The 12,456-nt window shown below is 38.2% G+C and overlaps 1 protein-coding gene across 2 annotated transcripts in view; it reads right to left on the bottom strand.

Moving 5' to 3' along the window:
- Window positions 1–508: 508 nt before the first annotated feature.
- The window catches only part of ITGAV (integrin subunit alpha V), a 45,819-nt gene continuing 33,871 nt past the window's right edge, over window positions 509–12,456 (bottom strand). For both annotated transcript variants that reach the window (XM_066189512.1, XM_066189513.1), the window contains exons 23-30: window positions 10,884–10,964; window positions 9,870–9,975; window positions 9,071–9,229; window positions 8,005–8,118; window positions 7,586–7,699; window positions 7,385–7,492; window positions 6,253–6,375; window positions 509–5,879 (exon numbers count right to left, since the gene is read on the bottom strand). In XM_066189512.1, the coding sequence (XP_066045609.1) occupies window positions 5,784–5,879; window positions 6,253–6,375; window positions 7,385–7,492; window positions 7,586–7,699; window positions 8,005–8,118; window positions 9,071–9,229; window positions 9,870–9,975; window positions 10,884–10,964 (901 nt within the window). In that variant the 3' untranslated portion in view covers window positions 509–5,783. The remainder of the gene's footprint in view (window positions 5,880–6,252; window positions 6,376–7,384; window positions 7,493–7,585; window positions 7,700–8,004; window positions 8,119–9,070; window positions 9,230–9,869; window positions 9,976–10,883; window positions 10,965–12,456) is intronic.

Genomic DNA, 12,456 nt, shown 5'->3' with positions numbered 1-12,456 from the left:
CAAAACATACTCCTGTGTGCCTTTATTGTGACATAAAATATTACTGTCACCCCACTCACACAGGTGAGCATGGCTGGTAATCAGAAAAATGTAACACTGAGATAAAATTAGACTAATAATACAACAAGGAGAGAAACTCCAGCTCTGTGAGAATTTTCCTAACCTGAGGACAAGATTTCACCATTTTGTACAGCAATGTGGCACCTATGAAGTCTAAAATACTTACTTATGGAATGTAGAAATTTCTGTTGGAAATCAGTTTTCTGGTGATAGAATATAGTCTGTGACTACATCATTTTTCTTTCTTGTGGTTATAAAATTATTTGACTCCAGGTGCCACTTGAGATGCAAATATAAAAGTTGTACAAGTGTAACATTTTTCAACTCAGCACATAATTGTGGAGCACAAACATATACTATGAAATTTTTTTTGGTGAATTAAATGCATTTTTAAAAATCCACCTAAGGAATAAAAAACCAAAAACAAACCTACAACAGAATTTCTGTTGATTAAGAGGTATTTTATTCCAAAATTCTAAATATCAGAATCAAATCAATACTTACATTTTTCAGTTTGCCCAATCATAGTATTTTGAAATTGTATATATACATAGAAAAATACAACCTAATAAAAACACTCAAATTTGCATTAGAATGGAAAGAATGAGTTAAAAAGCAAACCATAGCTTTGATAGCTATAGATTTCATATCAGTACAAAATTACTGTGCCACAACACCCACTTCTTTACGCAATTTATAATTTAATACAAAATAAGGTGACTTCAAATGTATATTGCTCTCCTTAAATGTACCGAAGACCCTTGAAAGAAGTCCATAGTAACTGAAAATATTCCCATTTATGCTGCAAGTATTTACTGCATGACAAAGAAACATAAAATGCAGCACTCACGTTAGTATGTTAATTTTCTGCTTGTGCAAATAACGCTCTACTGATTTAATGCACGAGCAAACACAAAAAAAAAGGCAAAAAATACATTATGAAGAAATAAAATGTTACATTTTCAGTATATCATAGCAAATACAGGTTTCCTTCATGGACTAGAAAAGCAAAACCTGTAAAAGTTCTTTGAAGATGTAAATGCTACACAAAATCTTCCATTAGTTTGCAAAAGTCAGGGGTCAAGTTTTTCACCTTTAGTGCAGCATTATCTGGAGAAAGTCATTGCATGAAAGGTTAGAATTCCTGTGTAATGTTAAAATTATACACATTGGGAAAAAAATAGACCTAAATACCACAATCACATGGAACAGTAGTAGTACTACAGACTCAACCTCATTATTGTATAGTCTCTAGTCAAATTTCCCACCATGGACTTACAGAAGTTCTCAAGCACTCAGGAGTTAGTAATGGATACACTTCAGAATATACACCAAGCTTCACCCAATGTGGGTGATCAAAGACTTCCAATTAATTAATCACCTCCAGGGAGCACGCTGGCTCTGTAATGTCCTCACAAAAAGGGAAACACCACGGCCCTTCTCAGGCCAGCAGAACTGGGCAGGGGACTTGGCAGTGAACCAGGTCAGACCATGTCATATGGCACATGGGGTTTGAGGCTACAGATTTAGTACCAAAGGGTTCAGGTCCCACTCACAGCCCAGGAGTTACCAGAGCCCAGCAATAACCACGATCCCAGCTGTGACGGGGGCCACTGCCAGCCCAGCACTAACTGCTCTGCACCTCCCAGAAACAAACCAAAATCATCTCTTTGCTGTAAGGCTCATCTGGGCCCTGCCATTACCTTTATTTTATTTTTTGGATTCCTGTTTTTCTTTGATAAAATACTTTTTGTCCCGACTCATTAACAGCCAGCAGCATTGGACACAAAGGATCACATTCAAAGGGTCACGTTATTCTGGGCCAAAGACAAACTCTGCCTTGATTTTCACCAGTGTGATGCTGCTCTGTGACTGTTTGGGAGGGTGCAGGAAAAAATACTGCAGGGCTCTGTCGGGTAGCCGTCAACAAACCCCGATGCTGCGAAAATCTAAGTGCAGCAAGATTCCTTCAAATCACCAAGAGCATGCTGATTATAGCTGAAGTATTTTCAAAATACCCTTTAAGACTATTTATGCGTGGACACGAGTTTAGAAACAATTAAATATTTAATACTTTTGCTTGGAATAAGTGTTTTATAAAGAAAGAGCACATGTAGTAAACTTTAGGAAGCTTCCACAAGCATTATGTGAATTAGAGATCATTGTGTAAATCAAGATTTAAAGCAGAAAAAGCCCTGATAACTTGGCAAACAATGTTGGCAAACTTACTCAAAGATTTCAAATTACTTTGAGAAATATAGCCCATGTTTGACTTTACAGTCAAAACTATTTCCACGATTTCATAGTTTCTTGAAAGAAATGTAAACCTATAAATTAGGTTCCTTGCTTTACAGTTTCTAAATATTGTCAAATATAGTAATAGATAATATGCATTCTGTAATATCACTTTTCAATATTGATCATGAGATGCTGCATTAATTGCAAAATGGAGTACTTATATAATTTCATATTTCATTATAAAAGATATAGCTCTTTTTAAAATGTTTTTATTGTCTAAATAATTACATAGCTGTTGCTTTTATATTCATAAAAAAATCTGCTCCTGAAACATAGCTCTCAAAAGAAGACTAATTCTGTTACTGTACTTGTATTTTTTAAATGCTTCCAGTATGCATCTTATGCATTTCAATTTTAACTCAAAGGCATTAATTTAATTCTAAAATACCTTTTCTAAAGTTTCTTTAAAAGCTTTAACATCATTCTACAGTACTTGCTATAAGAATACATCAATGCCTGTAAGTCGGTATGAAATTTATATTGATACAAGTACATACATAATCTGGAATCTTATTGCTGAATCTAGAACACACTATCAAAAGTTTCCTGCACCCCCATTCAGGAAAATTTCCAGTTTGGAATCTCCCTGAAACACAAATGTTACTTTAAATTGAATATTTGAGGTGCTACATCTATGCTCACTAAGTAACCTGTATACTCCATTTACATATGCTACTGTGGTCTTTTTAACCAAACTGGAAATTAATGGAAGTGGAAGAAACAACTATTTACTTTCATTCTCCAGCAGAAGGCAAGAAATAAAAAACACTTAAGTAAGTCTTTATGTAACTTCAATACTTTCCACAGCTACAGTAGTTGTACCAATAAAATGTACCTTCTCAACCTGGAAATCAGCAAAATGAGAGTTTCCAGTTGCCACAGTAAAATTAGGATGCAGTTAGCACTGACATTAGCAATGCTATGGTATCCCATCCATGTGAGCAGGAGGGATCTTGACTGTGCTTTTTTAAAATACTCTTTTTCATCTCCTAACAAAGCCTACACATGCAAGTAGTCTAATAAATTTCAAGTCACCGTGGAGTGTACATGTAATGAAAGCACACATGTAGGAATTAGAGCTATAATCTGTCTGGCAGTCTCTTAAACCTCTTACCCTACTGAGATTAAGACTGGGTAAAACCAATCTCCTTGCACATAGATAATCAGCTGACAAAGTGTGAGAACCACAAGCCCACGTAAGTAACTGAAAATGCTGTTCTGTCAAAGTCACATTTTGAGGCCAGGATCAAAGCCTGGCTCCTGATTCTCCACTACATTACTAGTAACAATACTAAAAATAAAGATAAAAATAAAACATTGGCCACACTGAAGACCTTGAAAGTTCAGTGAAAGCGGAATTATGCCCCACACCCTTTCATGTAAACTAACTTTATCTAAACAAACTGTCTAAACCCAACCCATGGAAATGGATAAATATGGAAGCCTATATCTGGTGAACATACTGGCCCCCCCAGACTCTGTGCTGTCTCCCTTAAGGACTCAGATGCCATCATGGATCAGCAAGTAAGAATGGACTTAACAACAGCCACTGCTGGACTTTAAACCTCTGAAAGGATACAGAAATAAGAGTTGAATCAAACTGCTCATTTCAGAAAATTCTGGGTTTAGTGGGCACTGCTGTATTTATAGGGGAGATGCAGCTTATGAACAAAAACCCCAAGGTACAAAACCAAACCAGAGTTTTTGCCCTTTTAAGATCTTGTCTACATAGAAATCTCACTGATGTAAGTACAGTGGAAGTCTTCCTTTGTGTACCTGGCTGCATACAGGGAGTTTATAATGTAACTTATTCCCTTTTTGCAGAAGAGAATAAACGCATCTCACAGAAGGCACCTTAATAATGGTTTAAGTATGTCCACTGTAGGATCTGTGCAACCTCTGGTTCCAAGCTGAACAACCTCCTGCTCTGCAGTTACTTGTCTACTGAAATGCATAGACAATGCTCTTGTGTCAATCAGTGTGGGAAGCTTCCTTTTACTACACCAGTGGTGAGGGAAATAAGCTGAGAGTGATGTAAACTCATGGCCTTAAACCACTGACCTTTTGCTATGTTCAAAAAACAACAGTGAATCAAAATACTTAGTGTCTTTTCTGGTAATGAAATGCATTGAACATAATGAAATGCCTCGTGCAATGAAATGTCTTGTGCAATGAAACATGCAGCGACTGAAACAATGAATGGATCCAATGAAACAAGCCAATGAAACAATGAATGAGTGAAATGAAACAAGCCAAATCAACCTTTGCTTTTCGAACCCCTGTGCACTGCCAGCTCTTCCTTGCTTCATTTGACTCTCTGTTCTCTGAGGGCAGGAGGTGAGGGAGATGTGAGTGTGGCTGAAGTACAGGTGTAATCCAGATCCATGGATGTGGCTGGCAGAAAGCCCAATCTGTGTCACTCCATTAACAGCTTCCCTACTGAACAGTTTCCCTTCCCTTCCCTTCCTTCCTGAAATAAAATCCAAGTAATGTACAGCCTTCCCTTCAAACCCTGCAGAGGTTTGACTTGTGGACATCAAGGGTTTTCTCAGACATGTCTGCTGGCAACCATAGCCCAGCAGCTTGTCCCTGGCAGCGCATGAATGCATCCATGCTGCCAAGAACTCTGTGGAACACCTGGATCCTGCACTGAGGAAATGCACAGCAGAGACTTGGAATCTTGCCCTGAATCTTTCCCCTAAGTCCCACAGAATGTACATCAGCCCCAGATTTCTATCACTCACTTGGTGTTTGTAGGCTCAATCCCTACAGTAAAAGACCTGGAGAACAGTATTTGTAAGGTCTAGAGGGAAACCACAAGACAGATGACTGAGTAGGCAGGGGAACGGGTGTGCAGAACAGGTGTCAGATTCCACTGAATATTTCCTATTTCTTGAGCAGGAGAAAAAAAATCATCGTCAGAGCTAATGGGTAGAGAACATTCTTCAGCACTGTAAAACAAGCTACATTCATTTCTTTTTGTGCAACTGACTTGCAAGAGCTAGGCAATGAAATGTAGTGTACTCCAACAAAAACCAACCAAAACTGAACGTGTAGTCCAGCCAGTACCTCTGGAGGCTGTTGGCTCTAAGAGCAAACGCAGAATCTGCGTAGCAATTTGCGGAGAGTCAGTAGATGAAGCAGAAAAGATGACTTTTACTGTGCCCCAGTAAGCAAAATGCCAGTACTGCTGTCACTTGAGTTTGTCACCCAGAGTCAGTGCAGATGCATTAGTGGCAGGTAGGAACAGCGTTAATACAGGAGGGAGGATTGACATGTATTTCCCTTGTTTTGTATGTGCTGATGCCTTCCAGGAACAGCAGCTCTGCAGTGGTGAGTGTTTGTTCATGAAGGGGAAAGCCAATATTTGTAGCCAAGATGTAGGCAAGTGTACATTTCAGAATGTCTTACAGATAAAACTCTGCTTAAGCTTCTGATGTTCCCTCCCCATTCTCATGCGGCTGCAGTTGTTCTCTTTCTTGTTCTTCCTGAGGTGGCCTCACACGTTTGAAAAAGCCCATCTGTGATTCAGAGAACAATTAAGAAATTGCATTGTGATTTGCAAAACACATACACATCATTTCTCTTTCCTTCATCAGATCTTAACTGATTAAGCTGTCTTTTCACTCCTACTCTTTTCCCTCATTTGTGACTTCCAAAGACAGTAAGTATCAGTTGAAAAGTTAAACTGAGTTCAGCACTATCACAAACATGCTCTTTTATTCAGCTTCTCCCAGACAAAGCTGAAAAGCTTTTACAGTTATTCCAAAAACTTAAATGAGTCAGATGATTAGGGGACCAAGGCATTTCTGCAAAGTGCTGGTATTGTATGTAATCATACATCACTAGAAGGGAAAGGCAAATGATACAAAAACCCCCAGACACAGTACTTACCCTGTACATGACAAACACCAGAACAGCCAGGAGCAGTAACCCTGCTAGGACAGCCAAAATTATAACCCACACTGGCACAGGCATGGGCTGTGGTTGAATGCCCCATGTAATATTTGTAGCAACCTGAGAGAAAAACACAATAAATCACACTTTGGACCACAGTGACATGCTGACTTCATCCGTGCAGTTTAAACCTTGAATACCTTTATCCTATCACAGTTATAATCTTAATCCAGTATAAATTACTTTTTCTCTCCAGAATGAATCAAAAGTCACAGACTCTTGGTGACATAAAGGCTTCACTGACCCAAATTTAATAGGATTTTAAAATTAAATTATAATAGGGGGTTGGGGATTGTTTTGCCTGGGTTTGCTTTTTTGAAATCAGTAATAACATGGCAACATGTCTTCTGTAATTCTTGATGATTTTCAGTAAAACTGAACCTGGAAATATTTTGAAATTAGAAAAAAATAATGAAGGGCTTTTCTTTTTTTTTGTTTCTTAAAAGGCAGTACTCTTTGAAACAAAAGTCAAGTCCACAAGGTTTGGGAGAGAAAAAAACCAGTTAATAACAGGCATTAGAAACAATATTCAAAAATAAGTCAATCCTAATCCTTTTCCACCGTTTCCTTAAGATCCCTTAATCCTATAATGCTTACCAAGAAACTTTCAATTTGCCAGCCCAAACAAGTGGCCTCTATCTCCCTTTCTGTTTGCACCCTGTCCCCTTTCCTTTTGAAATCTCCTGAGGCACAGGTCTTTCTGTTCCACCCTCACATAGTGCTTCATACAATACAATGGAAGTTCATTATTCAAGCTGTAAGTGCTACTACAGTTGAAAACAAATTTCAAGTAAAATATTTCTCTAACAACAATGGCATTAACAGGAACATGAGGACTGTTCACCATCATTTTTTTCATTTTCAATTAAGTCTTTCAAGCCACAAATATTATCAACACCAGTCTGTTTTACCCTCAACTATGTGAACAACTGAAATAAATACATGAAAAAAAAAGCTGATAAAGTTAAAAGAATACCAAGCCATAAAAATGTTACACAACAATAACTGTCTTTGCACTCATTTTGAAGTGATTGTATATGGTAACTCAAGATGGATGCAAATGACTTACTACTGTAGAATTGTGAATATCTTCAAAGGACAGGTTCTTATATGGGAACTCTATAACACTGAAAGAAGCAGATGATTTGAGAGAGTAGGAATGATTCTGATTTTCTTTCTGCGTAAGAAAAACAAAATTAGTATTGCATGTGGGTACAAAAATCACTTTAAGTGTTTCAGAACCAGTGACAGAATATTCAGAGTCACTCACATTCATGAAAGTTTGGGTCCAAAGGCGTGATTTTAAATACAATATTGCACTCTTTCCCCTTTCCAGGTGGCCAACTTGACAGACAATCTTTAAACAGTCAGCAGTTCCACAGCCCTGTGTATAAAAACAGGAAGGATATTCCAAGTATGAAAATATTTGAAAGTCCTTAATGGCATTACTTTACTCATATACCTACACTGGCAAAGCACCATAAATTATTAAAATACATTAAATAACTTCCAGTATTGGATAATTACTTATAGTTGGCAGTTACAAAGGCAGTGCTATGGTAAGATGTTTATTTCCTAATACAGGTTATTACCAATCATGTTTAGAAAGGAAAAAAACCTTCCTTAGATTTGTTTTTAAGGACTTATAAAAGCACAGGAGTGTAGGTGTGTTGAGTGCTGAGAGCTCACCAAAGTGTGCACGTCCCCCTCGGTGGCAGCGACATCCCTGCGGCTGATGCGGTGGCCGCGATGGTCTTCCCTGCCAAGGGTTTCATTCCTCTCATCGTCCTTGGAAGCAGAGACCTAGCACACACCCAGGAGACCAAAAAATGATTTAGTTAATTGCACACTTCAAGCTGAAGGTCAGGAAAATACCAAACTGCAAGTTTCTCTCCTTCTATCCTAGCTGAAAATAAATAATTTCAAATTGTAGAGCAGAAGCACAAGAACTTTGTATTTATATGTTCACTGAAGTTGCTTTTTGGTTATCAAAGATACACAGGTATTCTTTGTTGTTCTCTACACTGGATATCTTCCCTCAGTCCTTTTTTTACTCAAATTCTTCTTGAGCTAAGTGACTTTTACTGACTCTACTGCCTTTTATTGCTTGTTCTGAACTATCCTAGAAATCTCTGCACTCAGTTAAACTTGCTGGGGTTTATCTGGTGTTTCTTTGCCTAGCGCAGCCCAGGAAAAAGGAGTTTCTTGTGCTCTGTAAATCCCATGTTTTGCTGCCAGTGATAGCTAACCTCTATTGTCCTTTGTGACCTTTGGGTGAATAGATAAATTCATCCAAATTGGATGAATTTATCCAATTGGATAAATAGATAAATGTAATTTATATTAAAAAAAAAATCTTCTGAGAAACAAAACCCAGAAAATTTAGATAAAAATTCCAGAAGTGTCTGGTGTGTTTTACGTTTTAGTTCATGGCCACATTCATTATAATTTGATTGCTTTGGGCTTAGAACTCATACAGAACAGCCTTGAAGTTAAAAAAAAAAAAGGAAGAAAACCCCACAATAAAAAGAAACAAGACAAACTGATCTTTGAGTTGACAATTTTGAGCTGCTGTTTACCTTTTATTTCGCCTGCTGCATACCTTGACATATAGTGTGGAAAAGTGTAGACTAATTCATCAACCACAGATGAAAAACTATCTCAGTTTGTCACACTCTCAGGGATTTGGCTATTTTGAGCATTTACAAGACAACCAAACATACTTCATTCCACTCAAAGGGAAAGTCCTGCTTACCTTTATTTTCAGTGGGTTGATTTCCATGTCAGAAGTGCAGTTCATGGGGCCATCAATTTCATACTGCACAATGTACAACAGCGTGTTGTTTTTGTATTTGTAGGGCCACTGCAGAGTCATCATCACCTTGCTGAATGCACTGGGACCATTGTTTCTCAGCTGATTATGAACATAAAATTTACAGATATAAAAAAATTAATGCTACTTTCTCTGTCAATGTGCATATAGTTGTTACTTTATATTTGAGCCACAAGTGTGATACTACCCCCACCCCCAAACACTTATGGCAACAGCATCAAAACTTTACCTAAAAGTGGTAAAACTTTTAACTATTGTTATTCACACAGCTCTCTCAGTAAGTTTTGCTTAATTAAACAATCTAGATTAAATCTGTGATAATTCTTTCAAGGAAATTTTAAATATTTAAATTTTTTCACAGCAAAAAACTTGAAAGTAGTGATTCAGACCAGATAGACTACGATCATTTACAGCCATGAGCCATTTCCTGAGCTCACATTACTTCAAATGTTTTATCTAGATTTCAAAAGGCAATAAAATATGTATAGTTATGTGAGCAATCAACCCGTGTTACAGTAATTGCAGGCATTTTAACCCTTCTTGGATAGACCCGTTATTTATTGGCCTAACATTAAAAAATAAAATCTCTGCTTACATTCAAGACCAAAAACAAACAAACAAACAAACAAACCCATAATTTATTCCAGAGAAAAGCTACACCAAAAGATTTATTTTCATCTATCACAGAACCATGTCACTGAAATCAGTAGAAATTCCACACCTCATAGATATGCTGAACCAGAGGCCCAATATCATCCTCTGTTTCGGGATTCTCCTTCGGCTGCCAGTTTGCAATGGGAAGGAATATGTGGTCAGGGGACGACACACTAGAAACAGCAGAGCAAAGGAGGTTTTATTAGCAAGTATGAAACAATAAATGGGATTCTCTAGAGTGTCTAAAGAAAAAAATCAACAAGCTTAAAAGACAATCTCCACTTCTTAAGCCTCTGTATAAAACCTGAAAGGAGTGGTTTGAATGTTGAACGTTCAGTTCTGTTCTCTAGCTTAAAAAAAGATAAAAGACACACACGTCATCCAAACAAAACCACAGTGAAATACTGTGATAATGAGAAATATTGGTGATGTAGAGCCTTAGCAGTCCAGTCCTCAGACTAATTCAGCCCTGCAAACAGTGAAGACATCAATCATGCTTTTCCATTGTGCTATCCCCCACCTCTCAGATACTGAACAAATTCATCACAAGAATGAACACAGTGAAAAATTTTAAAAGTTATATCTCAGGAATGCAAGTTAACTGGTTAAGCAAGAGGACTTTTAGGTGGGAAGTAGAGGTGATGGAGCAACCAAGCCATTACAATATTAATGCTGTGCTTAAGACTGAAGAAGGTGAGGACATTACAAACTTAAATTCCATAGAATCTTCAACTTTGGTTTCAGAGGTTTTTAGAGGAAACCCTAGTCAATTTGTGGAGGAGAAAAGTGACCTGTCGAAATGTAAAATTGCAAACAAGACGGGTGGTTTTTATTTCTCCTGAAATATATCTCTAGCAATGGAGGCACAATATTCCTTTTTGGAATTAATTTTGTAATTATTTAGAATTATTTAAGATTCAGAAGTCCAAAGGCTGGCTACAGAGAACCACACTGTCTTTATAATTAAAAATTCCCTAAACCTTCCTGAGAACTTATGCAGACCTGAAAGGAAGTTCAGTGAATATAAAGAAGCAAATGTGCAAAGCTCCTTAAAAGTCTTTATTAAAATAGTCTTGCTTACCCTCTAATTTCAACAGCTGCTAAAATAGCAAGGTCAGCCTGATAATATGCTACTGGGCTCAGGTTGTCATACAGGTTGGAACTGCAGGAAAAATAAAAGGGAAATTCTTAAATGAAATAATCAAAGTATTTAATAAAAAACCCCATCCACATTTCACATTAATTGTATGTAACATCATAGCATGACTCCTGAGCCAATGCAGGAAAGCACGATTGCTAAAAACCAGATTCCAGCAAGCTCTCACCTAAATGCATGGAAGTCCCACCCTCTGCACAGCTTGCGGGAGCCTCAGCGGGGACGGGTTGGTGAAGGACACAAAGTAAATGCTGACGCTGTTATACAGCTGTCATGGAAGAAAATACAGGGGACGCTCTCCCCTCAAAGTGGTGCTGGGAGCAGACTCCTGATCTCCTTTGACACACCTGATCTGTCTTCCTAACCAAACGCTTTCCTTTACAAAGGCCTTCTTGAGTCTTCTCATTATTCTTCACTGCTGCTGTAATCAACAAACACATGCAACAGGGTTTTCCTCCTGACCTGTAAATACCTCACTCTTTTAGAGACTGGACCTGCTCTGCTAGGAACTGAGCCAGCATTGGAAATCTAGCTTTGTGAGTTTAAGACAAGCAGTGTGATCCTTAAAACCTCTCCCAGATAATCCCCTGGTAATGCCTGTCACTCTGAACTGTGATTACTGCGTTCCATTGCACCACCCTTCACCCTTCCTGCATCCACAAGTCATGGAGGGAATTTTCTTCCATAAAAGGCCTAAAACACTACAAGAACGTCCCTTCTCTTCCAGCAGGAGACAAGCATGACTTGAGCAATCCCACTGACTGTTTCTGACCCAGTGACAGTGGCAAGTGGCTGCTGTTAGCCTAAGGAAGGTGACAGACACCCCAGAGCAGGTCCCTTCCTGCAGAGAGCAGTCACATGCCACTGGCACACCTTACCCGCTGATGGAGAAGGTGAAAAACTGAACAGACAGACATGGGAGATGAAAGAGGTATTTAATGTGCCAAGGTGCCACCTTTGATTGGTATGGCAAACCACTCTATCATTAAAATACCAATGGCAGCTTTAATCTTTCCTAACTCCCATAGATGACAAATGCATATGTGGATGAGATTAACCTATTCACTACATTACAAAAAATAAAGCCCTTAAATGGGGAAAAAAAGTGCTTTGGGTCCTCCACAGGGAAAAACAAAACAGCTGTATTCGTACTGTCCATCAAAAACAACATAAAACTGCATCGGGTAAATACACTCCTAATGATCACATCTCCAACCTTAAATATCATCTCCACAAGTTACCAATTCAGATTTATATATCAGATTTATATGACAATGCTGGGCTCATCTGATAATTAACAGGAATGCTACTGTTTTGTTCCATTCAATTTTCAGGCTTTTTTAGGCTGGCTGCTGTGATGGTTCACTGCGTGCTGCTTCTGCTCAGACTACCCCATACATTGCCTGCCCTGAAAGACTCTCCTCCCTCCTCTAAATACATAAAATTCTGGCCTTACATCAGGAGGAATTCAGAATTCAAGCATCAGTTTTAAAAGAGG

This window comes from Chamaea fasciata, unplaced genomic scaffold (genome assembly GCF_029207755.1).
Source record: "Chamaea fasciata isolate MVZ Bird 193981 ecotype frontalis unplaced genomic scaffold, bChaFas1.0.hap1 SCAF_8, whole genome shotgun sequence".
In the NCBI taxonomy this organism is placed as follows: domain Eukaryota; kingdom Metazoa; phylum Chordata; class Aves; order Passeriformes; family Sylviidae; genus Chamaea; species Chamaea fasciata.
Note: the sequence above shows the minus strand (reverse complement) of the source record. Positions and strands in the feature narration are given on the sequence as shown.